Source organism: Paramisgurnus dabryanus, chromosome 23 (assembly GCF_030506205.2).
Source record: "Paramisgurnus dabryanus chromosome 23, PD_genome_1.1, whole genome shotgun sequence".
Taxonomy (NCBI): Eukaryota; Metazoa; Chordata; class Actinopteri; order Cypriniformes; family Cobitidae; genus Paramisgurnus; species Paramisgurnus dabryanus.
This window is the reverse complement of record NC_133359.1, coordinates 6973258-7000350: the sequence shown is the minus strand read 5'-3', so window position 1 is coordinate 7000350 and position 27093 is coordinate 6973258. Positions and strand designations below refer to the sequence as shown.

The window sequence follows — 27093 nt, the reverse complement described above, 5'->3', positions numbered from 1 at the left end:
ATTTTTGTCTTGTTTTCAGTAAAAATATCTAAAAAATCTTAAATTAAGATGAGCAAAACGAGCCAAGAAAATAAGTCTAGTTTTTAAACCAAAAATATCAAATTTAAGCTATTTGGTAAATAAAACAAGCAAACAAATCTATGAAACTCGATGATCTGGCAACCCGTCGGGTCGGGGGTGGATCAGCAGACTATATAGTCTGTCTCTGAGACCCCAAAGGGCTGAACCTGTACTCAAGGAATGTGTCTCCATGAATTTTAAAACCCTGAAAGTCGTGTCAGGCTATGGCCTTTAGTTAATCTCAAAACCCTCGCGTTTTACAGACTGCGCAACTATGATCTGGTGGTTTACTCTTCTGGCTGCTTTGGCGCTTTTGCCCGCGCTGCTGGGAACTTTCTACCCGTATTTTTTCCAGGACTGCGTTTACATCTACAGAGCTGTTGGATTTGGGATCAGATTAATAAAATACAGCAAGAAAACTCCGTTCTATAGCATTGTGGACTGTTTTTTGGACGCGGTGAAGAAACATCCGAAGAAAGCGTTCGTGCACTTCGAGGGCAAGACTTTCACTTATTTAGATGTGGAGAGACAGAGCAACAAAGTCGCGAACGCGCTGCGCTCCGTGGCCGCGCTCAAAGAAGGGGATACAGTGGCGCTTTTCATCGGAAACGAGCCGTGCTTTATGTGGACCTGGCTCGGCCTGGCTAAGCTGGGCTGTCCCGCAGCACTCCTGAACTTCAATATCAGATCCAGATCACTCCTTCATTGCTTCTCCTGCTGCGGCGCAAACGTGCTTATAGCAGCTGCTGGTGAGATTTATGCGCACTTGTACAGTCACTAAACATTCATACTACACACCCATTCATAGAGAGTTACTATACATTCATGCAGAACTATATCCTATAGGAGACACACATGCCGGGCACGTGAAACTGGCCATATGTAGCTTGTTGAGATGTATGAATGAGTTATGCGTGAGATGTTGATCTGTTTGCTTATTGATGGAAAGAGACGCGCAATAATCAGTTTTCTATACAGGTTTAGGATTTCCAGATATTTCTAGATAGGATCATTTCGAAAAATAGTTGTGGTATGTGTGTGTCAGTTCTTGACACTTTGCAATTACGTTGTATTTGTTAACTTTTTTAAATGCAACTAACAATTAACAATATTGCTTTTTTTGGCATTTATTCATTTTTTTATTTATTCATGTGCGCTCATTGTGCAATTAAATAATATTTCAGTCATAAGGCTGTGACAGCTATTAAAGGGATAGTTCACCCAAAAATGCGTCATCATTTACTCACCCTCGTGTTGTTACAAACCTATAAAAATTTATTTGTTCTGATGAACGTGAAGAAAGATATTTTTGTTATCAAATCGTTCGTGAGCCCCATTCACTTCCATAGTATTCTTTATTCCTACTATATAAGTTTAATGATTGGTTATAAATATCTTCCTTCGTGTTCATCAGAACAAATACATTTATAAAGGTTTGTAACAACATGAGGGTGAGTAAATGATGACAGAATGTTCATTTTTGGGTGAACTATCTCTTTAAATAGTCATGTGTTCACGCCATGTAACCTTATTGCAATACTTTTAGATAACCGCAATTATCTGGCACCTATACCGACCCTTAATCAACCATTTTGGCTCTGCACTTAGTGTTATGTTGAAATGACATTTCGTCAGCATTTGGGTCATATCAGCTTGTAACTGTAAAAAATAAATTGTTGGCTCAATGAATTATTTTTTAGTAACTAGTTCCACAGAAATTTTACGTTCACTCAATTTCTGTCTCCAAAGTGTTACCTGGATTGATGTTTTTTAGTTGGCCCAAATTTGACTCAAATATAAAAAAGTATGTTGGCTCAATTAGCTTTATAGTTCATTCAACTAAAATGTTTTAATCAGTTGAATCTTTAAAAACTTACAGCAAAGACTCTGTCAATTAAAATTTAAGTATTCACTCAATGTTTTATGTGTTACTTCAATTAATATTTATTATTTGGGATTTTTTTAATAACATTTTAAAATTATTTATCAAATAATTTATGCTGGTGTTGTAAACAAAATAATTAACTTCAGTCACATAAAAACAAAAGCTTTTTATTCACTTATCATACAGACTGAACATACAGAATTAAGTCTTCTTTAAATAGAGGGCATAGAACAGTCCAAAAAGCCTCCAAAGTCAGTCAGAACATCTCCAGGGCCATTTAGGAGACTTTCCTCAGCCAGTCCAAGCGGAGACTGTCTCGCTATGTATCCTTCTGGTCTGCATCTTACATCATCTCCGCTCTGGTTTGATAAACAGAGGAATATAAACACACACACATACATAAATAACATGTTTAATATAATAAAGTTTGACGGTGAAAGACTTTATTCCCTAAGTGACGTTAATGTTAGGCCAAATTTCCCTCAGACATCACACATAATTAAACACTATTGGGCGGTTTTCTCGGACAGGGCTTTTCACTGACTAAAATAACTTACTGACATCTCTCAACATATGAGTGCTATTGTTTTGTCTCAAAATGCACGCCAGTATTGTATTATATAAGGTTTGTTTGTAAAAATGTCCCAATTATAATAAAGACCGAGTTCTAAACTTTGTCCGGTAAACCAACCCTATATCCAGGCTTTTTATCTTAACTAAAATAGCTCCACTTTACTTCGGTCACGTAACATAACACACTTCTAATGTATCTTTACAAAAATATAATTACAAAAACGTCGAGTATTTGCGTCTTTGCCAATTAATATATTCTAAAATTAACATTTAATTACAAACACTTACCTGACGTGAACTTGAGGAAACGGCTGACTTGTGTCCTCCCTTGTGTGAATCAGTGAGTGATTCCAGCTGTTGCGTGCGGATTGATCTCAGATGAAATGACCTGTGATCCAGATCCTTCCGAGTTAAAACATTTTAAATTCAAAATACACAGACGCACGCGCATACATACATGCACACGTGCGAGCACGCGCGCGCGCACACACGCACGCACACGGGTACACACACGGGTATATTTAGAAGTTTTAAGATTGTTATGATATTGGGACTATTTCTCCACTCGCACCTTCAGCTCTGAAGTTCAAAATCGCAGGCAGTACGCAGCCCAGTTATAACAAATGTGAAAGATATGAAATATCATTCAACAGCGATATCATTTAAGTGCAATCCTAAAATATGATTTAAAACATACCGGTAAACCTTTTATTATTAAGTATAAGAAATTAAAATGAATTAAATCGCATGTTTAAACGCCACAGATATATCAGAGCCAGCAGTCGGTTTCTGATGGGCTTGCCGAGGCGAGGCTGCGCTGGGCGGGGTGTGAGCGCTTAAGTGTCTGTGATTTTCTGGAGCTCATCTGGAGCTCTTCTCCGTCCGAAAGTGTCCGAGCACATTTTTAAATAGACGCTATCTTTATTAACCGACCGCATATTTAAACTTAAAGCACATACATTCACGCCTGAACAACTCTTAAAATTACATTTTGTTACCAAATAACAGTAATATTGTGAGCATTTTGTTGTCAGGAAACATAGCTGTCATAACTCCACATATTGACCAGATTTGTCTTAATTAGTTCAGTCAACATAGCCATTCTGAATGTTGACTGAATTTGGAAATAACCATTCACTTAATGTTTTAAACACAGATTTATCTAGACATAAAATAATATGTCTACTCAACTAAGCCCAAACAAGAAAATTGGTTTAACTTATATATTTTTGCCCTTCCAACATTTCATTAATTGGATTTTTTACAGTGTATTTATGTGTTGATGTCTCAGGTTTAGTTTGGGTAGTTTTTTCCATTATGGTCACTTTATTGTGAGCTTTTCTGTTTATTACATAATATTTTTAACAATTAATTAAATTCACTATTATTTGTTACGGTTGTTTAATGAACAAAGCACAGAAAAAATATGTATGACAGTTTGTTTGACATTTGCCATAATTGTTAAAGCTCTGAAACAGGCAATCTCAATTATTTATTGTTTATATTGATATTTAAACAGTTAATTGTCAGGTAACTTTAATAACCGGGACAGCATTTTCAGCTTTTGCATTAAAAAAGGTACAGTATAATAAAATAATCAAATTAACATAAACTAAGACTAAGACACTAAAAAAACTACTTGGTTTTGCAAGTTAATTCAACATACTGTTTTAAATTCTGTCTTAAAAAGTTGACAAACAATTTCAACTTGAATTTATAAGTTAACTTAATTTTATAAGTTAAAGTAACATAAATATGTGTTGAAAATGCTGCATTTTTTTGTGGGGTAAATTTAGATCGATTCATTGTGACACTTTTTCACATTGAGATGACTTTCTCAATGAACTAATATGGGTTAAGGTTCATCCCAAACTGAAAATGTGTTATATTAAACAGTACCATGGCTCTTTTCAGCTTTACAATGGCATTGGATAGTGCCCCATTTTTAAAGCTCCAAAAAGTGTATATATCCATCAAAAACGAATCCATACAGTTATTAAATATCTTCTGAGAGGAAGCATTGGGTTTTTTGAATCATCAGCCATCTGACCTCAATTCTCTCGTCAACACGTGTATTGGTGAAGTTTATAAAGTTGGAAATATAAATGTTTCCTTACAAAAACTTTAAAATGTTGATTGTTACAGTACAGTAGTTGCTCTGTTATAGCTAATTATAATGCCTATTTTGTCTTATTTTTTAAAATCATCTTGTCCACTGGTTGAGAAACACTGGGTTAGGGTTGAGTTTAGGACTGGCACAGTATTTAGTAATATGCATAGTAAGTACATAGCACTGTATTAGCATATGCATGCTTAATGAGAATATGTTTTAAAGGAAAACACCACCGTTTTTCATAATTTTACTATGTTTTTACCTCAACTTAGATGAATTAATACACAATTCTCGTTTTTCAATGCGTGCACTTTTAATCTTTGTACAGTGCTCCTTGAATGTTTAAGCATTTAGCCTAGCCCTATTCATTCTTATGGCTCCAAACAAAAGTTTGATTTTGTGCCACCAAACTTACTCGTGTAACTACTCATTTAAGAGTCTTTAAATAGAGAAAACATGGAAGTGTTTGGTGGCTTCTAAATTCATCCCTGTTTGGAACCATAGGCATAATTGGGGCTAAGCTAAATGCTAACACATTCACGACGCACTGTACAAAGATTAAGTGCATGCATTGAAAAAAGAAATGTATGTATTCATTCATCTAATTTGAGGTAAGAACATAGTAAAATATTGAAAAACGGTGGTGTTTTCCTTTAATAAAGTAACATGGTAGTACCGTAGTACTTTCCTGCTCTAATATCAAGCATACTGAGAACTGTGATGAACATTTTGCGTCTAATTATCATCAAATGAAACCTGTATCTCCTGCAGACCTCCGTGATGCTGTTGAGGAGATCCTGCCTGCACTGAAGGAGAAGGGGATAACTGTATATCTCCTGTCGGATGAACAAAGTGCAAACGGCATTCACAGCATCAATCAGAAGATTGCAGAGGCGTCTGATGAACCACTGTCCCCATCGCTGAGGTCCAATGTCCGGATCAGGACTACAGCACTGTATATCTACACCTCCGGCACCACAGGTATCTGTTGATAACACACTGGCATCCTGTGCTTTACTAATATTATTACAGTGGTCTATAATATCATGCGTCCCTAAATACATTGTATATGTTGTTCCTTGAAGGTCTTCCTAAGGCTGCATACGTGACCCATGAGAGGGTCTGGGCTGCGTCATTTATCCAGGGTGTGTGCGGGGCGACTTCTGAAGACATATTTTATTTAAACCTGCCTCTGTATCACAGCGCTGGATTCCTCATTGGACTTGCCGGATCCATTGAGAGAGGTAATATATAGTCACTATATACTATAAGTCAAAAGCATTTACCGTCTAAATGTCGATTTACCTTGTGCATTAAGCCCTTTTCACACAGAGATTAGGGAAAATGTGCCCGGGATTTTTCAGGGAACGTTGGATTTTTGGTTCATTCACACTGCCAATGATTTTCCGGAATCTGTGCATGCATTTACACACATACCTTAAAGATCCCGTAAAGACATGGATCCCGTTGTCGTCAAACATGTACAAACATACCGTAAAGATCCCGTAAAGACACGGATCCTGTTGGCGTCAAACATGTACGCACATACCATAAAGATCCCGTAAAGACACGGATCCCGTTGTTGTCAAACGTGTACGCACATACCGTAAAGATCCCGTAAAGACACTGATCCCGTTGTCGTCAAACATGTACGCACATACCGTAAAGATCCTGTAAAGACACGGATCCCGTTGGCGTCAAACATGTACGCACATACCGTAAAGATCCCGTAAAGACACGGATCCCGTTGTTATCAAACGTGTACGCACATACCGTAAAGATCCCGTAAAGACACTGATCCCGTTGTCATCAAACATGTGCGCACATACTGTTAAGATCCCGTAAAGACACGGGATCCCGTCACCTTCAAATTTGTACGCACATACCGTAAAGATCCCGTAAAGACAAGAGATCCCGCCATCGTCCGTAAAGATCCCGTAAAGACACGGATCCCACCGTCGTCAAACCTGTACGCACATACTGTTAAGATCCCGTAAAGACACAAGAGCTCGTTGTCGTCAAACGTGTACGCACATACTGTAAAGATCCCGTAAAGACACGAAATCCTGTTGTCGTCAAACGTGTACGACGCACATACTGTAAAGATCCCGTAAAGACACAAGATCCCGTTGTTGTCAAACGTGTACGCACATACTGTAAAGATCCCGTAAAAAGATCCCGTAAAGACACAAGATCTCGTTGTCGTCAAACTTGTACGCACATACTGTAAAGATCCCGTAAAGATACGAGATCCCGTTGTCGTCAAACGTGTACGACGCACATACCGTAAAAGTCCCGTAAAGACATGAGATCCCGTTGTTGTCAAACGTGTACGCACATACTGTAAAGATCCCGTAAAGACACGAGATCCCGTTGTCGTCAAACGTGTACGTCGCACATACTGTAAAGATCCCGTAAAGACACGAGATCCCGTTGTCGTCAAACGTGTACGGCGCACATACCGTAAAGATCCCGTAAAGACACGAGATCTCGTTGTCGTCAGACGTGTATGCACATACTGTAAAGATCCTGTAAAGACACGAGATCCCGTTGTCGTCAAACATGTACGATGCACATACCGTAAAGATCCCGTAAAGACACGAGATCTCGTTGTCGTCAGACGTGTATGCACATACTGTAAAGATCCCGTAAAGACACAAGATCTCGTTGTCGTCAAACTTGTACGCACATACTGTAAAGATCCCGTAAAGATACGAGATCCCGTTGTCGTCAAACGTGTACGACGCACATACCGTAAAAGTCCCGTAAAGACATGAGATCCCGTTGTTGTCAAACGTGTACGCACATACTGTAAAGATCCCGTAAAGATACGAGATCCCGTTGTCGTCAAACGTGTACGACGCACATACCGTAAAAGTCCCGTAAAGACACGAGATCCCGTTGTCGTCAAACTTGTACGCACATACTGTAAAGATCCCGTAAAGACACGAGATCTCGTTGTCGTCAGACGTGTATGCACATACTGTAAAGATCCTGTAAAGACACGAGATCCCGTTGTCGTCAAACATGTACGATGCACAGACTGTAAAGATCCCGTAAAGACACGAGATCCCGTTGTTGTCAAACTGCTTTAGTCCAGCTTGATGATATTTATTGTTGGAATGGTACTATGTCCTTTTTCTCAGAGAGATCCTTGAACATTTACGGGACGTGTTTGTGTTCACACAGAAGCCTCTCTGCCAATTTTACGGAAATTTTCTGGGACCAAAGTGCTGTGTGAATGGGGTTTCTTATAGTTCAATAAGATATAATAAGTTAGACATAGTTAGATTTTGGTGTAGTTTAACGTTCATGTTGTTGCTGTAGGTAACACTATTGTTTTGAAGAGAAAGTTTTCTGCCTCTCAATTCTGGGACGACTGCAGAAAACACAACATAACTGTGATGCAGTACATTGGAGAAACGATGCGTTACCTCTGTAATACGCCAAAGGTAAGAACTCTAACAAACATTAATGAAACATACCATATATATTTCCACGTTTTTATTTATTTGTAGTTTTAAAGGGATAGTTCAACCAAAAATTAAGATATTTTGAGGAATGTTTGTAACCAAACCAATCATGAGCCCCATTCACTTTCATAGTAGGAAAAAATAATACTATGAAAGTGAATGGGGCTCGTAAACTGTTTGATTACATGAAATCTAAAGCGCTCAAAAGTTTAATTTTAAGATGCTGTTTTAGGCTGTAGACAGCAAATGTAAGCGCACTTAGATTTGAAACAAAGCCAATGTGTCCTTAAAATTTGAAGATCAAACCACAAATGTACGCATTCCTAATCTTACTATGATTTTATGGTACATTATCAACAGTTCCCAGGGAACCCACGTCAAACTAGGTCATTCTTTGTACTCATGACATTTCCTCTTTGTAGAAAGAAAACGACCGTGACCACAAAGTGAAGATCGCCATCGGCAATGGTGTGCGACCAGACATCTGGAAGGAGTTCCACAACCGTTTTGGACGCATTTATGTTCGGGAACTTTACGCCGCCACCGAGGGGAACGTCGGTTTTATCAACTACACCGATAAAGTCGGAGTGATCGGTCGAATCAATATTCTCTCTAAGGTAAGAATAGGTGTGACGGTATTGAGCTTTCATGTTACGGTCGGACTTTAATCATGTAAACAGTATTATCAGGGTATTGAATTAATTTCATTGATTACATTGACAAAAAATATCAGCATGATAAAAAAATGTTTCTCAATGTATATTTTATTTACATTCGCTGTCAGTTAGATGAAGCATGGAATGACCTTTCCTGGCATGGCTTTACGTATCTCGACTTAGTGATGAAAGGACGCTACAGAGATTTCAAAGAAATGTAAACAATCATGCTAATATGTTTTATTACAGCAGACGACTATGGTATTATAATAATACTATAGTATTCTTTTTTTACACTGAATTCTCTTTGGTTAAGCCTTGTTTGAAGTTTATATATGACTTTAAATGCACATTATGGATTTATTCTGCAGTTGCATGATGACAGCTAACATCTTATAGTTAGGCTTAAGAAATGTATTAAAAATGGTTAAATTTTGGTTTTTACCATCCTTTATATTCATATTGTGTTTCACAGGTATTGTTCCCCTTTGCACTGATCAAGTTTGACATTGAGAAAGACGAGCCAGTGAGAAATTCCCAGGGTCTGTGTATCCCAGCTGGAAAAGGTACATAAATTTCCTGTTTTAACATCATCATATTTGCAAAAAATTTATGTGATTTATTTCATGGTGATGTCTTAATACGTCCTCAGTGGAGGAAAGGCCCGCTATCTGTAATGACAAGGTTCAAGCTAGTAAACAAACAAAGTTTCTGATCTTTTGGTGAACCGTCATATAAAGTTAATTTTTAACCAAGAATGTGCATTTTAACTATATAATTGTTGTTGCAGATGAAGTGGGACTTCTGGTCGGGAAAATTACTAAACATACTCCTTTCGTTGGCTACGCTGGAAACAAACAACAAACAGATAAGAAGAGACTCAGTGATGTGTTCGTGAAAGGAGATCTGTATTTTAACAGCGGGGACTTGCTGCGGATCGACCATCAAAACTTTGTCTATTTTCAAGATCGAGTTGGAGACACTTTCAGGTACCTGGAGCATCTTATGTAAGGGATAATAATGTAGGCAGCCGGTTGTTATTGCAGAAATAAGCCCCAATAGTGTGATCAGGAGGCTCCTTTGATTTTTACCATTTTGGAATCCATTCAGCTGATCTCCGGGTCTGCCGCTACCACTTTTAGAATAGCTTAGCACAATCCATTGAATCTGATTGGACCATTAGCATCACGCTCAAAAATGACCAAAGAGTCTAATTTTTTTTCCTAATTAAAACTTGACTCTTCTGTAGTTACATCGTGTACTAAGACCGACGGAAAATTAAAAGTTACGATTTTCTAGGCCGTTGTGGCTAGGAACTATACTCTCATTCTGGCGTAATAATCAATGAATTTGAGGCGCAGTGACATTACGCAGTGCCCGAAAATAGTCCCCTTGTCAACTTTCAATATCGGCCTAGAAAATCACAACATTTAATTTTACATCTGTCTTAGTACACGATGTAACTACAGAAGAGTCAAGTTTTAAATAGGAAATTAGCACAATGCTAATGGTCTAATCAGATTCAATGGATTATGCTAAGCTATGCTAAAAGTGGTACCACCAGACCCGGAGATCGGCTGAATGGATTCCAAAACCCTTAAAATCAAATGTGTAACTCCAGGGGAGCTGGAAAATTAGCATATTTTCAAAAAAAGTGGAGTGTCCCTTTAAAAGACATATTTATATTACTTTTTGTGTAATATTAAACTGTACCTGTCAGTAATGAATTACAGCATCCAGGTTACCATGTGTTATTCATTTTGAGCGGTTGTTATCTGGGAATAACAAACCAGCAAATGTCACGGCTGGCCAATCAGAATCAAGCATTCCAACGAGATGTAAAATAATTGTGGTTAGTACAAGCTATGTATTTACGGATGTCCCTGCTAAAAAAGCTGGCCTTTGAACTGATTGTTTGAAGTGGTCCCCCAGCCTGACCAGCTTGAATAACCAAAGTAGCTTAACCCCATTTAAAACCAGCATGCTAAACCAGTTTGTTTCTTGCCAGGGATTAACAGGTATACACTCAAATTTGTAGTTTGAACATTAAAACAAAATTATTACAAACCCTCAAATGTTGCACGAATGTTTGTTGTGCAGGTGGAAAGGAGAAAATGTGGCTACAACCGAGGTGGGCGATATTCTCGGTATGGTGGACTGCATTGATGAGGCCAATGTATATGGAGTGAAAGTTGAAGGTAAATTAGACGATTTATTGATCAGCATAACTGGAAAATATATAAATTAAAATCAATTGCATCTAAAGGTCATGAAGGAAGGATCGGAATGGCTGCCGTTACACTGAAGGAAGGCAGAGAGTTCGACTGCGTCAACACATGCAGCGTTCTGGCAAACTATCTACCAGTGTATGCCAGACCGCGTTTCATACGAATTCAGGTAAGAACAGATCTTACTGACAGACGTCCTCCAGTCTCGACTCAAAGGGGACATACCATGAAAAATTGACTTTATCCATGTTTAAGTGCTATTAGTGGGTCCCCAGTGTTTCTATCAACCTAGAAAATGTGAATAAGATCAACCCAGTAAATTAGTTTTGGTAAACCATTCTCTGCAAGCATTTAAAAAATAGGTCATTGAAATCCGGCTCCCCTTGTGATGTCAGAAAGGGATAATACCACCCCTTAATCTGCACTCTCCAACCATGGCACTGCCATTTAGTGAAGAGATCAGCTCATTTGCATGTTAAAGGACACACGCAAAACGCCACTTTTTGCTCACACCTACAAAGTGGCAATTTTAACATGCTATAATAAATTATCTATATGATATTTTGAACTAAAAATTCACATATGTGCTCTGGACACACCAAAGCTTTATTTGACATCTTAAAAAAGAAATGTCCCCTGTAAAGAGAAAAATTTCTATTTCAGAATTCCATGGAAATCACAGGAACGTTCAAGATGAAGAAAGTGAAACTGGTAGAGGAAGGTTTCGACCCCGCACAGATACAAGATCCGCTTTACTTCCTGGATTTGACTCAGAAGAAATACATTCCACTAACTCAGGAGATTTTTAATTCCATCACCTCGCAAGACATCAAACTGTGAAACCCGTAATGAAGCTAAACCTACCGCTTGAAAATCACTTACCAGTAGACCACTAATCTCAGGGAACACGATTACAGTGAAAATAACTTCAACATTCATCTACCTTTACAGACCAGAACAGTCAACAGTTTTACATCTTATAATAGAAATGTATAGAACGTGTTTTAACCATGTGCCTTAATAATGTACATTATGATCTGTTGTCTTTTAATAAAGTCTTAAGAATCCACTAAGATTGCGTAAAATTAATTGGTCACGGCTGTGTTTTGACGTAAATTTTTCATTTACCAATTTGACAGATGCGATTTACATTGCATTACAACGCAGACGAATCTGGGCCGGAGTCAACTGCTGTCTAGAAAGGTATACATTTTTATCAATATAATATCAGGGTTCCCACACCTTAGTTAACTTCAAATTCAAGGACCTTTCAAGGATTTTCCAGGTCCAATACTCTCAAATTCAAGGACAAAATGTGGGGACACATTTCAAGTGAGAGCAAGATTACATCGTGTTACCTTTTAAGATACATTGTTACAGTTCACTTTCGAGGGAACTCACGCTGCGTCACTGTGGTGACACTTTGGGGACGCCTCCAGGGGTAAATGCGTCTGAATGTGTATATCAAATTCAACCAATGGTGAGGCTTAACGATAAAGACAGGGTGATGCTGGAGCCAAGAAGTATATCGATATCTGAAATATTGCCAAAGATGGCGTTACAGGGATGCAGGAAGTATGGCAAGGGAGACGCAGCGTCTCATTCCCTTCTCAGGGAACAACAGTTACATACGTAACCAGATACGTTTTCATGTGTCAAACACAACTATGCAAAAAAAGTATTTTGGTATGAATCAACATTCGCATAAAGAAGATATTTAAAGCAAACAGTTTAGCACATGTTCTTAAAAAGTCTAGAATGTTTATGATATTATCCTACACTACACGGAATAATGTGGATTTTCTTCCAGAAAACATCTTGCATAAAATAGATTCAAGCACTTTCAATGATCTGTATTTATGTATAAATATTTTCAAAAACTTCCCAGGGCCTTGAATCCCCTACACACTGCAAAAAAATGATTTTCAAGCAAAAAATCTTGTCTTGTTTTCAGTAAAAATATCTAAAAATTCTTAAATTAAGTTCCTTTTTTGATAAGCAAAACGACTCAAGAGAATGAGTCTAGTTTTTAGACCAAAAATATCAAATCTAAGTGATTTTGTGCATAAAACAAGCAAAAAAAATCTGAATTTTCTTGAATTTAGTGTTTAAAAAAAATGTGCTTACCCCATTGGCAGATTTTTTTTGCTTGTTTTATGCACAAAATCACTTACATTTTATATTTTTGGTCTAAAAACTAGACTTATTTTCTTGGGTCGTTTTGCTCAAGAAAAAGCCTTAATTTAAGAATTTTTAGATATTTTTACTAAAAACAAGACTTTTTTCTTGTTTTCTTTTTTCTTGAAAATCATTTTTTGCGTGTGTACTTTGCTGCAGATTCAGCAAAATATCTAACCGAACTTAAATACAACCAATATTAAATTTCAACACTATTAAAGCCAGCACCACCTGAAAAAAAACAGACTTTGTAGTTGTTGCTCACAGATTGGACTCGGTCTCACATCAGGTGGTGAGATATGTGCTTGGTTTGCTCAGGGATCAGCGGCAATATCGACAACTAGGTGAAAGGGCAAATGAGCGAATGTCTCAACCTCCTCCCCACTGACCTCTGAAGCCAAATGAACCTTAGTTACCTTTTGTACCAGATACAGAGATCATTAACCGTTGAACATGTGTTAAGTTTACATTTCACAATTGTCAAGATCGCCCAGTACGTTTCATTCAAGCAGGAAAGACAATTTTTACTTTGAAAACGAATTTATTTATTAATACAGTCGTATACTTAGAAATGTGCTGCGAAGAAAAAACAAACAAATAAAATAAAATGTCGCCACACAAAGAGGAGAAACTAAACCTGGGTTGAAGCTGTAATATATAAAAAAAGTTGTACTGATGTGCCTTAATAAACTGTCTATTGGTACAAAAATACATTTCAGGGCACACAATACAGCATTCGGTATCACAAATAAAGTCAGGGTCCGCCCACCAATGCAGACCCGTAAATACAGAGTCGTTAAATTATTTCCGAGCACTTTTCTAGGTCGTAAATAAGAATAAAAATGTCTTCGTAACTGTTAAAAATGCTATTACGTACGTAGTGTTTGTATATATATATATATATATATATATTTATATTTATATGTTGGTATAAAAGATAACGTCGCGTTTCATTTTAATTTTTTTATTCATTTAAATTTTCTCTGTACTGCTAAGTTAAATTCCAAGGCTCAGAAGTGTAACCGGAATACAAACATAACCAATGTTACAGTTTTCTCTTTTTTTTTTAAGAAACTTTTCCATGTTACGTTTTTATACAAAATAACAAAGATGTACAAAAGGTAATTTACAGCGAACCAAGGCCATATGCTAGCACAATATATATACAGCTGTAATTTAAACATATCCTAGTGTATATTTGACTTTATATGCATAGCAGTGGAATAAAGCAGACCTGTTGTTCAGACTTAATTATTCGTGTGTGCTAAATATCCCAGTTCAGCGACTTCATGGCGGGAGAACTTCGTATCCTTCATGTAACTTCCCTCTGTAACAGAAATTCGACTTTCGCTCGTCTTTCGGGTCAAAAGAAGAGGAAAAGAATGCAGATAAGGCATCACTGCTTGCAGTGTATGATGGGTAGGTTTGTGTATCAACTTAGTAGCAGGCGTTTGGACCTGAGTCATAGCACATGCATAGATCTCTACACAGCAGGAGTTTCGGAAAACCACAGTTTATCTACAGTAAAACATCGCTAGAAAAGGTCGCTTCAAAATGTAGAGCCTATTTTGTTTTTAGCCGGAGAGAGGGAAGTCTTTTAGCAAATGAGTGCAACAGTCACATTCTTCATATTAAAATGTCACAATTGTTCTAGAAACCCACATGCTTTATTCCCAGATCCGGAGAGATCCGTTACGGCGTTCCACGAAAACACATGACCGTGAACCTACATACGTCATCTTTTCTGTTTGCGGGTAGGATGTCACGCTTATTTGTAAATTTTCCATCTATTTTTTCCAGTTCCGCTCGTACTTATCCGGAGAAGAAAGGAGGCTACAAATGTCAAAAATGGGATCGTTTTCATACTGTCTGTGGCACAGGTCATGCAGTTCCATTTCTTCATTAATTTATTTAGTTATTTTTTGCAAGTCTTCAAGCACCAAAAGGAAAAAAAAGGCAAAAAAAGTGAAAAAGTAAAGCAAAATCCCTTGTTCTCAGAGTCATTATTTTTTGGGTACGACGCTTCAGCCCAAAGAAAAGTGGAAAGAATTAATACTTCATAAAGTGGTGGAGATCAAAGGATGAAGAAGGGAAGCGATCTTCCTCACGGCCTCAGTCTCAACGTTCACTTTCGGTAACAGACCAGCTGTTGCTCTCTTCAGAAGTGATCGATCAGCACGGACACGCAGTTAGCACCCACAAGGTAATTGGGGTCTCCTGGTAGACACTTGTTTTGCCAGCATTTGGGGTCACCTGTGGAGATATCGTGTTATGAGAAAAGTTTTCTGACTCCATTTTGAGCAGTTATTGCCGCCACATTCACACCCGAGGCTAAATAAAGTTGTCGCTTTACTTTGTTCTGTACACACTACTCAGTTTATAAGAGTGATACTGAAATACTGCAGCTGAAATTACTTTTTCAAAAAAAAAACTGTAAATTACTTAAAAAAGCATCAATTGTATCTTTCAAAGGTGCATTGTGTAACTTTTAGGAGGATCTCTTGACAGAAATGCATTATAATAAACATAACTATTAGGGATGCTAAACAATTAATCGCGATTAATCGTTAGCAGAATAAAAGTTTTTGTTTACATCACATATGTGTGTAAACGGTGTATAATAAATATGTATATATATAAATAAATATGAACACATTCATGTATAATTTTAAGAAAAAAAAATGTATATATTAAGTATTTATATTTATATAAATTATACATAAATATACAAATGTATATACACATGTAAACATTTATAAAACATATACATGCATGTGTGAACATTTATTTATTCAAAGTTATTATACACAGTTCACACACATATATGATGTAAACAAAAACTTTTATTCTGCTAACGATTAATCACGATTAATCGTTAAGCATCCCTAATAACTATACATAACAGACTACGATGTTTTTCCTACGGTGGTTACCGTAGCTTTACTATAAGTTTCGATGGGTAGGGGTGAGCTGTGGACTGAGACATTGGTTGCAATTCACAGTCTCACAGCTAGATTTCGCTAAAAATCTACACAGTGCACATTTAAATCAGGTGAGCCATGTGGCAATTTGTTTTAATTGTTTAAAGCCACAAAACAACAAAAGATGGTATTTTCATCCCATCTAAATTCAAGATATTAAAAATGTTTATGGGATTTACTTCAATTTTAGGGAATATACACTCACCTAAAGGATTATTAGGAACACCTGTTCAATTTCTCAATGCAATGGTGTAATGGTGTGGGGGATGTTTTCTTGGCACACATAGGCCCCTTAGTGCCAATTGGGCATTGTTTAAATGCCAGAGCCTACCTGAGCATTGTATCTGACCATGTCCATCCCTTTATGACCACCATGTACCCATCCTCTAATGGCTACTTCCAGCAGGATAATGCACCATGTCACAAAGCTCGAATTATTTCAAATTGGTTTCTTGAACATGACAATGAGTTCACTGTACTAAAATGGCCCCCACAGTCACCAGATCTCAACCCAATAGAGCATCTTTGGGATGTGGTGGAGCTTTGTGCCCTGGATGTGCATCCCACAAACCTCCATCAACTGCAAGATGCTATCCTATCAATATGGGCCAACATTTCTAAAGAATGCTTTCAGCACCTTGTTGAATCAATGCCACGTAGAATTAAGGCAGTTCTGAAGGTGAAAGGGGATCAAACAAAGTATTAGTATGGTGTTCCTAATAATCCTTAAGGTGGGTGTATGCAGGTGTCACTCCCATACATTACAGCTTGTATGTATCACCAGTGAACAATTATGCAAACAGTGCTTTGCTATGAAATAATTTTGAATAAATTCATTATAAATGAGGGTTAAAGATACAAGAAACAAATGGCATTTGTGTTTTGTGACCAATGTTGGGTAAAGTTACTTTTTAAAGTAATGCATTACAATATTAAGTTACTCCTTAAAAAAGTAACTAAATGCGTTAATTAGTTACTTTTCATGGAAAGTAATAGATGCGTTACTTTTTCTTACTTGGCTAAGGGTTGATCTCTTTCAGTTTTATGACTTAGAAGTACCGCATTCATATATTGCATATTTCCATTGCAAAAATGTCAAGCTCTGGCCTGCCATCTTTGTTTTCTGACTCCAACTGTTCCTCAAATGTGACTTCATTTAGTTTAATTCAGTAATTTTTTTTTCTAATTAATTAAAACTGAAAAGTAACTTGCATTACTTTTTTTTAAAAAGTAACTCAAATATTAATGTGTACATTTATAAAGGAATGCGTTACTTTACTTGTTACTTTAGAAAAGTAATATTATTACGTAATGCACGTTACTTGTAATGCGTTACCCTCAACACTGTTTGTGACCGATGATAAAATGCATAGTGAACGCGTCATGTGATTAGAAAGATTTTGTGGATGTTACGTACTGAAACCAGAAAATGAAACCAAACCCAAAGCAAAGATAAAGTAGTCCCATCCAAACCGATACCAAAAGACCCATTAAAGGACAGAGAGAAACTACGGCGTACCCGACGAGGAGTCGGAGGATTTTAGAGCAAAAGACCAACCATCAGGGGTCATAGACGCACAGTGTGGTAGACGGAGTTCAACGGGCTTCAGGAACTTCAGACCGTGAGGGCCGCACATCACCAGAGGACTCAGCAGGGTTTCACCTGTAATGAAACACAGAAATAAATGACTTAATACTTATCCCCATACATTAATATACTTTAACAGCTTCTTTTCAAGATACATTTTACTCTTTCTCCACCAATTAAGAGAAAACTTTCCCTACCAATGACGCTTTCCTGATGAGTTTTTATGGTAATCTGTTATTCCGCTGTTATCCACTAGATGGTGGATAATAAAAAAACTGAAGCAAAAACGAATTTAATCATGTGTTTTGATAATCGCTCAATCTGATCTCTTAACAAAATTACAATTATTTCAGCTTTTTGCTTAAAATTTAGAATTTCTAAAGAAACCTACCCATATTTAAGAGGTTATAAAAAGAGAACAAATGAAGATAGGATGAAATTTTTTTTATTTGTTTGAAAACAGAGTGTCTGTTTTTATTTGATACATTTGTATGTTTATATATTATAAGAATAATATGTTTTGTAAAACCACAAAAATGCTGGCGGGCGACATAAAAAAAAAGGCTGGCAGGGAATGAGTTAATTTAAGTAGTGTAAATAATGAGGACCAGTTTAACATATAAGGTTTAAATTAAGCCAAACATAAATTAGTATATTTATTAAGGGCACATATTAAGCAAAATCCAAATTTACAAGGTGTTTGGACATAAAGGTGTGTTGGCAGTGCGTGAACACAACAACCCTACCATGACAAAAATCCACCCACTGCTTTTTTCATCCCCAGTAAAGGAAAACACCACAGTTTTTCAATATTTTACTATGTTCTTACCTCTATTTAGATGAATTAATACATACCTATCTTTTTCAATGCGTGCAATTTTAATCTTTGTACAGCGCTCCTTGAATGTGTTAGCATTTAGCCTAGCCCCATTCATTCCTATGGCTCCAAACTAAAGTTTAATTTTGTGCCACCATATTTACTTGTGTCTTTAAATAGGGAAAACATGGAAGTGTTTGGTAGCTTCTAAATTCATCCCTGTTTGGAGCCATAGGAATGAATGGGGCTAGGCTAAATGCTAACACATTCACGAGGCGCTGTACAAAAATTAAGTGCACGCATTAAACAAAGATAGGTATGTATAAATTTGTCTAAGTTGAGGTAAGAACATAGTAAAATATTGAAAAACGATGGTGTTTTCCTTTAAACCAAAGTAGTCTCATTAGATATGCCGTTTTGATTATCTTGTTAATGTAACGTCATACTAAAGCCCCGCCCACTGACTGGTTAATCTTACCCAAAAGCTTTTCTAAACGTGTTTGTTAGCACGCTGTAGCACTAATTTACCAAAAGCACTCACTGTCTGTTGGTAAGGGAGTGAGGAGCTTTAGCTCATTTTCTTTTAAAGGTACACCCATGTACAAACAGCGCTTATTGCTCCCACCCAAATAAGGGTGTTTTAGACATTTGCTATAACAAATGATCAGTGAGGTACTTTGAGCTAAAACTTCAGACACACCTGAGACATAAAAAAGTACTAAAACAAAAAATGTCAGACCTTTCTCTTTGTCCAATGGGGGCAGAATGCTGTTGTCCCGACACACTTTGAAGTAAATCTCCTGTTCCACACTATCCGGGATGGCACCTTGAGGAATAATGATGCTGACTCCCGTCTCTATTGAGCTCAAGACTCCGCCGTTACAGTTAAAGATGCCCCGCGCCGTGGCAACCACCGTGTGACCTTCATCTTCATCGTCATCATCCAATGCACTAGGGCTAGAAAATGCACAGGTGTTTGATTTAGGGGAATAAACTAAATCTGTTATAATCAAGAAATCGGACAATATTTTATTAGTTTGCTTTGAAAAGGTCTACATGTACAATAGTGGAAAAGTTTCATCCAGGTACATTAAGGCTAATATAGGGCCATATACACCCACCATCAGCATTTCTTAGTGATATATGGACACTAAATGTAGCCCTTAAATAGCTCAAATGGATAAATTAATATGAAACAAAACTTTTATTGCACAGAGCTATTAAACTCCAACAAAATGTGCATGATAGAAGAAGATTACTTTTGGCAGGAAATTTGTAGTATGACAGTAATTGTCTTGATATTTATTGAATGTGGTTAATTCAATACAGAAGCAAAGCTTTGAATTGAGGGACGATTTTAACGGAGGGTTTTTGAGTGCTATGGTGAAAAACAATACATCACACTGCATGAAAAGAGCTGTATACGGACAAATACGGAATGGGAAATCCCTGCTAAACTTTAGGTTTGCCAGATTTTTGAGGCAGAGTGCTTGGAAAGGTAATACACCAAAGTAAACTCGTGAAACATCCAGAAACCTTACGTTTGTGGATGTTTAAAGGGAACTGGTGGAAGTTTCCAGGAATCCTTACAGCTGGTTGTGAGGAGCGGTGGGTGTGAGGTGTGAAGGGCTTTTTATATGTTAATGACCCACAGGTAGAGCTGTCTTCTTTGTTTTCAGAGCTGAGTGGGGTGGGGTGGGGTGGGGTGGGGGGTTAACCATGTCTCTTTAAGACAACACATACAGTATTGTGGTACATAAAAACTGTGTTTTCTAAATATGTTTATTATTAATATAATTTAATTAGTCTATTTAAGAAACTAAGCATCATTCAAAATAACTAAAATTCAATGGACACAATTACCATTTTAATGTGTGAAAATTATGTCTCTGACTCAAGAGAAATGCAACAAATGTTATTTCAGAATATATATTTCCAACACTTTGAAAACATTTCTCCAACTGCCCTAGGTCAGAATATTGTGCACGTATGTCTCAATGCTGCATACATCATTTAAAAGAAGCCGTTCAAATGACATCATGTAACTCATTTTTGCTAGCTGATGTTGATAAATTAGTCAGTGAAATGTAAAGCTGCTTATTTTTGCTGATGTCTCATGATTTGAAGTTCACTGTTTCTATTGTTATTATAATTCTACCCTAACATTTCATTAAATCTTTTAAAATAGAAACAAAAATATCAATAGACAGGTCCATAATCTAAAAGACACTCTTTCACATGTGGATGCAAAACATGTTGGGTGAAACAGACTGACAAACTCGGGTAAACATATCTGCAGATACCTGTCAGCTACTGTACTTCTAATCCAGAGGTGCCCAAAGTTGGCCCACAAAAGACCTTTAATTTTTTTATGTTTCATGCATACTTGAAGGTGTATAAAATGCATCACGAAACCTAATGAACTCGGGTACTATAGGCTAAAAATGAAGAGGTTGCGGCAGTGGCACACAGAGAAAAGGATATTTAAAATTGATTGGCAAAACGATTTATTTTTTCTACAAAAAGCCTTGGAAAATAAAACTGCATTAGTTATGCATAAACAGAGTAATGTTTGCTTATTTATATTTAAAATATTAGAAAATTATAAATTAGGGGTTATCAGGGCAACCTTAATTTTAATATAACACAACAACATTTACTTTTGGCCCACGGCCCTCAGTCAGGTTTGGCCCTTGTAAGGAAAATGTTCGGGCACCCATGAATGTTCTAGTCTATCTGAGGAGGTAACTTTTAGCATATGATAATGCATGCTTGCACAAAGTCAGACCACATATTATAATGTTTGTCTTCAATCAATCAATTTAAACAAAAGAGATGGGGACTTTATAATATAATAAGGGTCCATATATCAAAGTGAAAAAAGACATACATGTATTTTTACTTTAACATGAACTAGTGCTGAGTTACAGCATATCCTAATCATAAACTATTGAAGAGTCATCATTAACTACGACATGTTTTTCATTGTTAGTTAATGCAGTAATTTACAATAAATTAATTTGAGTTCATGTTGTAGTTAAGTAAGTTCAGTAAGTTAAATGTCTTAACTCAGCATTAGTTTATATTTACTTATATTTAAGTAAGAATTCATTTAGGTATACGTTCAATGTTTCCAATGAGCAGTTAATCCACTAAACCCAGAGATAATTCCTGAGGCATGTTTAAAGAGTTTTGTATTTCATCAAGAAGGTGCTGATTCACAAAGATTTTATATTTAAGGAAATCTGAGCATCATTCCAAATAACTGTTAACATGTTTGTCAACTAAACATGTTTTGTAAACGTAATAAACTTTATAAAAATATTTTTTTATTTTTTATTAATAATCAAGTATAAAGAACAATGCATAGTGTGAAAATGCGCATTATAAAAAAGTATATTAAAGAAAAGGACTACATTTCCCAGAATGCACCTGCACCTACTCATCTGCCCCCACCCTTCAGGTGCGACTGCTCAACCTATGGGCTTGACGGGAAAATTCAAAATCGCGAACCATTACTGCCTGGACTACTCCGTCTCTTTGTTTGTGTTTGCTCATTAACAGTAAGGTAAGTTTGATTTAATTAATTTGTCTGCATCGCGCTGATCGGTTGCCTATTTGTTCATATTATGTTATTTACTATGATTCGTTTTTGTCTTTATACTAGAACTGTTTGAATTTAAAGCACAAACAGTAAAACATTAAGGTTATACGTGGTACACAGCGGTAAACATGAGGTTAAAAATACGCGAAGTAACATTCAAACCGGGCTGTTAAAAGAATCAATTCGATGTTTAAATTTTTAAAAACAAAACTTTAAAGAAGCCAAGATGACACGTTATTTGCTTAAAACAAAACACAACAACAGTAACTGGTGTGTTTGAAATGTTAGCAGCTAGCAAGTGTCTCTCTGCTATTTTAAATGGTACAGACGATCTTATGTTGATTTAAAAGCTCATTCAGTTCTGGTAGATGCTGCTTATTTATTTTTCAAGACTGTTTTAATAGCTTTATATTGATTTGTAACAAAGCCAGCTTCACTTTAAGAGAACCTAGATGCTAATTGTAAAGAAGCTTGGAGTCATAATATATTTAAACGTTATATCAGTGGGGAACCTTCAGGGCCTTCTACGCCTTCAGAGAAGGCCTAAAAAAATTAATAAAAAGATTTTTTATTATAATAATACAAATAAATAATATTCAATAAAAATATGTTTTTACATTTTTAAATTTCTATTTAATTCAATTTAATACAATACATGTAATATATTTTCTCTCATCTATGTTCTAACGTTAAGCTTACTGTCAGGTTCATGTCATGAAAACATCTAATCCAATCAGAATCGTCTGTCTCTATTAAGGCCCGGTTATCTGGCTCATTCATTGGTTAGGACTTCATGAATCCCAGGGAAGGCCAAGCTATGTGTTTTGGTGTGGAGAGTGACGGGCAAATCGACCAATCACGTTTTGATTTCAAGTGGGCGGGCAAAAAACAAAACATTGTAAGCCTTCATGAAGTCCTAATCATGCAACAAACTGGTTGCGAGCTGCCGTAAAACACCAAAGACGAAGATCATAGACCGTTAATATTAATACAGTCTAATGGCCCGAATCTCTGTGGTGAGAGTGGTTGAGGTAAATGGCGGAAAACTTGATTGACGTTGTGGCTAGCTTGATAGGGCTGAGGTAAAAACGAATTTACTTAAGCGCGTACTCGTGAAGGGCACAGATGGGAGAAGCGCGTGCAGAGGAGCCTGTGCATATGACGCGAACACGAGAAAAATAATGGGTTTAATTATACTTTTACTTCCTGACAGTTGCACTTGTTACGTGAGGATAGTAATGACTGACAGACGACGCCGAATTACATACAATATAATTTCCTAACTAAATCTGAGAGAATGCGAAAACATTCAAATATTTTTTACCTCGCTATACCCGATGGGCAGGGCGGAGATACATTTTGGTAGCCCGACAAGAATTCCCAATAGCCCCGGGACCTCGGGGCTCGGGCTAGAGATTTTGCGAGCCCTGGATATAATATAACAACAGTTATAAGCCACAAGGAGGTGCACTGAGAACGCAGGGTGCTATATTTACCCTTATGAAAAAGATTAACAAGGTATCCTACAGCTAAATATATATTTCCAAAAAATAAAAAATAAATTAAAGAACATAATTTAAGCTTGTTAAATGCAAATTTACAGAGCCCTTGTCATTACAGAGCAGCAGAATCTGGATTTGTGTTTCAGTTAGATTAAAGTAATTTTAAACTTTAAAACTGCATTTAAAGGCAGACAATGCCCATTCTGTAATTTAACTTTGCGTGCTCAGAATTTTTACACGTTCACTGTATGATTTAACAAAATACGAATAGCCTAGTATTATGGATGGAGAGGCATTTGCACTTCATAGCATATTTTGAAGGCCCAGCTGAAGTACCCACGGTTCGCCACTGCGTTATATGTTTACTGTTCTTCATCTTTTTAAATATGAAGTCTATTCATGTTTGTGTTTACAGAGGTCATGTACACTGTGGTCAACTTTGTGGACGATGAAGAGGTTTCTGGGTAAAGATGATGTATGTTTAATCATTCAATGATTACATTAAAATCAAACATGTTAAATAGTAAACGGATGTATTGTGATTTTGATTTTTAATTAGGTGTTTGCCAGAGAAATATAATGAAGTAACAGTGAAAGCTAAAACATCAGATTGATCCAGACATTGAAGAAATTGATGTCACTGCAATCTGGCCAAAATGATGTAAGTTTAATAATTAAACTATTAAATTAAACAGGTTAAATCGTAAATAGATGTGTTATGATGTATGTGATTCTATTTTTTTTATTTTGTGTTTGATAGACAACTATATTGAAGTAGCCTACTGTAATGAAGCTGCAGAACAACACAGAGACTCTGAGGACATCAACACAGAAAATGAAGTAAGAAGATGAATATTAAGAAGTTCTTTGATCATATATTGTTGTATCTTTGTACAGTTTAATGCAGTGGTTCTTAACGTTATTCCTGGAGGCCCACTGCTCTGCACATTTTGTATGTCTCCCTTATTTAACACACCTGATTCAAATCATCAGCTCATTAGAAGGCATCTCCATGAACTGAACTACGTCTGTCAGATAAAAGAGATATACAAAACATGCCGGGCAGTGGGACTCCAGGAATTACGTTAAGAACCATTGGTTTAATGTAAACTTTCTAAAATGTACAACTTTAATTCTATGTCATTTGATTTGTCGTGTGTGTGTACGTGTATACGTATATGTGTATACGTATATGTGTATTAGTATTATGCCAAATACTTATATGTACTTTTATATTTCCAAAGGGCTCCAAAGAGATGTCTGTCCAGATGAGGGTGCATCAACGTTACCTTTGCTGACAAGTATATGCTTTACAATGTAAAACCTAACAGTTAACTTAACTCAAACCATTTAAGGAAATCGGTTGCCTTAACCCATTAAGTTTCAAAAAAACATACATTTGAGTACTGTGAACTTAAGTCTTGTGCAATTATGCACTTATATTTAGTTAGTGTGAACTTAAATATAAGTGCATAACTGCATGTGACTCAATTTGTTTGAAAACTTAAATGGTTTAATGCAACCGGTTTTCTTAAATGGTTTGAGTTTAGTTAACTTTTAGGTTTTACAGTGAGAAATTCTTGAATAATTCCAAGACAGACCTCTGCAATTGTATCTACACTGCAAAAAATCAGTTTCTAACTTAGGATTTTTATCTTGTTTTTAGTAGAAAAACTAAAAATTCTTAAATCATTCAATTACCTAAGAAAATGTCTAGTTTTTAGACAAAAATATACAATTTAAGTAAATTTGTGCCTAAACAAGCAAAAATATATAACAATGGGGTGAGAAAATTGTGCTTGAATTAAGTTTTTAAGAAAAAAGAAACATTAAGATTTTTTCTCACACCATTGGCAGATATTTTTGCTTGTTTTAAGCACAAATTCACTTAAATTTTGTGCATTTATTTATTTTGTCTAAAACTAGACTTATTTTCTTATGTCATTTTGTTCATCAAGAAAAAGCATTTTATTTAAATAATATTTCTACTGAAAACGAGACAAAAATACTATGTAAGAGAGTCATTTTTTTGCAGTGTAGGACTGATTTCTTAAAGCAAGATCAATATAGTTGTTGTTCATTTTATTTAGATATTTACTACATTACAGTGGCAGCTGGTGACTTCTTTTTTTGTGAGCACTCGATGCAAAGTCTGTCACAACATGTATATAGCCAGTCATTTGTGCGGTTCCCAATTTCAAAATATGTGTTCTGCGTGTATGTGCATCACGTGTTTTGACTAAACACGTGATGCACATGGTTTACATAAAGCAACAAACATATTTTAAAAACGCAAGCAATGACACTCCGAACACTTATTTTGAATTTGCACCCCTCGGATGAGCAGTCACGAGCCGCCACTGCTACATTACATTGTACTGCTTTGAATGTAGTTTTCATTGTTGCTTTTATTTTGTTTTATTTTACTCTAATATTGCTTTCTCTGTCTGTATATTTATGAGTTTAAATAGTATTGTTTATGTATGCAACTTTTAATATTTGTGTGTAATATTATTTTGTGATTGTGACAATTGTGAATTGTTCAGTTTTTTTATTAAATAAACATTTCAAACTCAATTCAAGTTTTTTTTTTTTTTTTAAGGGTTTATATATATATATATAGTGGGGGGGATTGTAGTCTATCTGCATAGCAGGCAAATAACCAATCAAGTCACTAAGCTATGAGGGCTTGGGTTGGGCTTAATACAAAGTGTAACCAATCAAATAATCTCAACTGGAAAGTTTCAAAGTTGTGTCCCAATAGTTGTCAGAGTTTTGGGAGGGGGTTTTAAAAGCAACCAATCAGTGTTGAGATTAAACACCAATGGGGACACTAGAATTGTGCAAAGGTGTGAAATCCCAGTATCTCTGCAGGTGTGAAAATGTCCCCTGACAAAATCTTCAATGGGATTATTTGCCATGGCAACAAATGGCTGCATGTACCACAGGAATATCCCATCAGCAAGATACATCCGAATTGGTATCATTACGGGAGTTTCCTAACTTGGTGGAATTAGAAGTTTACCCTCAGTGGAACTAGTAGATACCTCCGAAAATCAGTGGTGTTTACAGGAGTTTCCTAGTACGGATACACCTCTTTTCATGCAGTGTCATTTAACATAATGTTTTTTTTATTTATCATAATCCTTACACAACATTTCTTGCATTCTTTAAAGCCACAATAAAACGGAAATAGCAGCGATTGTCTTATTTTCCGAGTCGTGATGTATATCCAAGTGAAACGGCTTCTTAAATGAGAAATAAAGATAGGGCGGGACTTGAATTCGTTCAGCGAGAATTGATTGGATCTTTGTAAGTTGGGTCATGTTGCTAATCGTTGTAATCTTTTTCCGGGCCCCGCCCTCAAGCCATAACTCGTGATCGGAAGTAAAGAGAGATCATTTTGAGGATGGAAGATTTGCATTTTTGATTAAA

General features: G+C 36.3%; 2 protein-coding genes and 1 long non-coding RNA gene across 14 annotated transcripts in view; 2 read left to right on the top strand and 1 right to left on the bottom strand.

Annotated features, from left to right (window-relative positions):
* Positions 1 to 203: 203 nt before the first annotated feature.
* On the top strand, positions 204 to 12061 carry LOC135781567 (long-chain fatty acid transport protein 2). The gene is made up of 10 exons (XM_065292131.2): positions 204 to 809; positions 5403 to 5612; positions 5717 to 5875; positions 7959 to 8083; positions 8527 to 8721; positions 9236 to 9326; positions 9551 to 9749; positions 10861 to 10958; positions 11027 to 11157; positions 11652 to 12061. Exons 1-10 carry the CDS (start codon positions 335 to 337, stop codon positions 11826 to 11828), a joined length of 1860 nt encoding a protein of 619 aa, XP_065148203.1. The 5' UTR covers positions 204 to 334; the 3' UTR covers positions 11829 to 12061.
* A 3071-nt stretch (positions 12062 to 15132) lies between these two features.
* tjp1b (tight junction protein 1b) overlaps positions 15133 to 27093 on the bottom strand; it is a 129648-nt gene continuing 117687 nt past the window's right edge. For 8 of the 12 annotated variants that reach the window (XM_065292132.2, XM_065292140.2, XM_065292135.2 and 5 more), the window contains 3 exons: positions 19292 to 19509; positions 17667 to 17810; positions 15133 to 15419 (listed from right to left, as the gene is read on the bottom strand). In XM_065292132.2, coding sequence (XP_065148204.1) covers positions 15325 to 15419; positions 17667 to 17810; positions 19292 to 19509 — 457 coding nt within the window. In that variant the 3' untranslated portion in view covers positions 15133 to 15324. The remainder of the gene's footprint in view (positions 15420 to 17666; positions 17811 to 19291; positions 19510 to 27093) is intronic. The other 4 variants (XM_065292137.2, XM_065292145.2, XM_065292138.2 and 1 more) reach the window with 2 other exon arrangements.
* LOC135781570 (uncharacterized) lies at positions 21659 to 26179 on the top strand. The gene is made up of 5 exons (XR_010545176.2): positions 21659 to 22120; positions 24074 to 24133; positions 24218 to 24319; positions 24419 to 24498; positions 24903 to 26179. It is a non-coding gene; the product is annotated as an uncharacterized lncRNA (long non-coding RNA).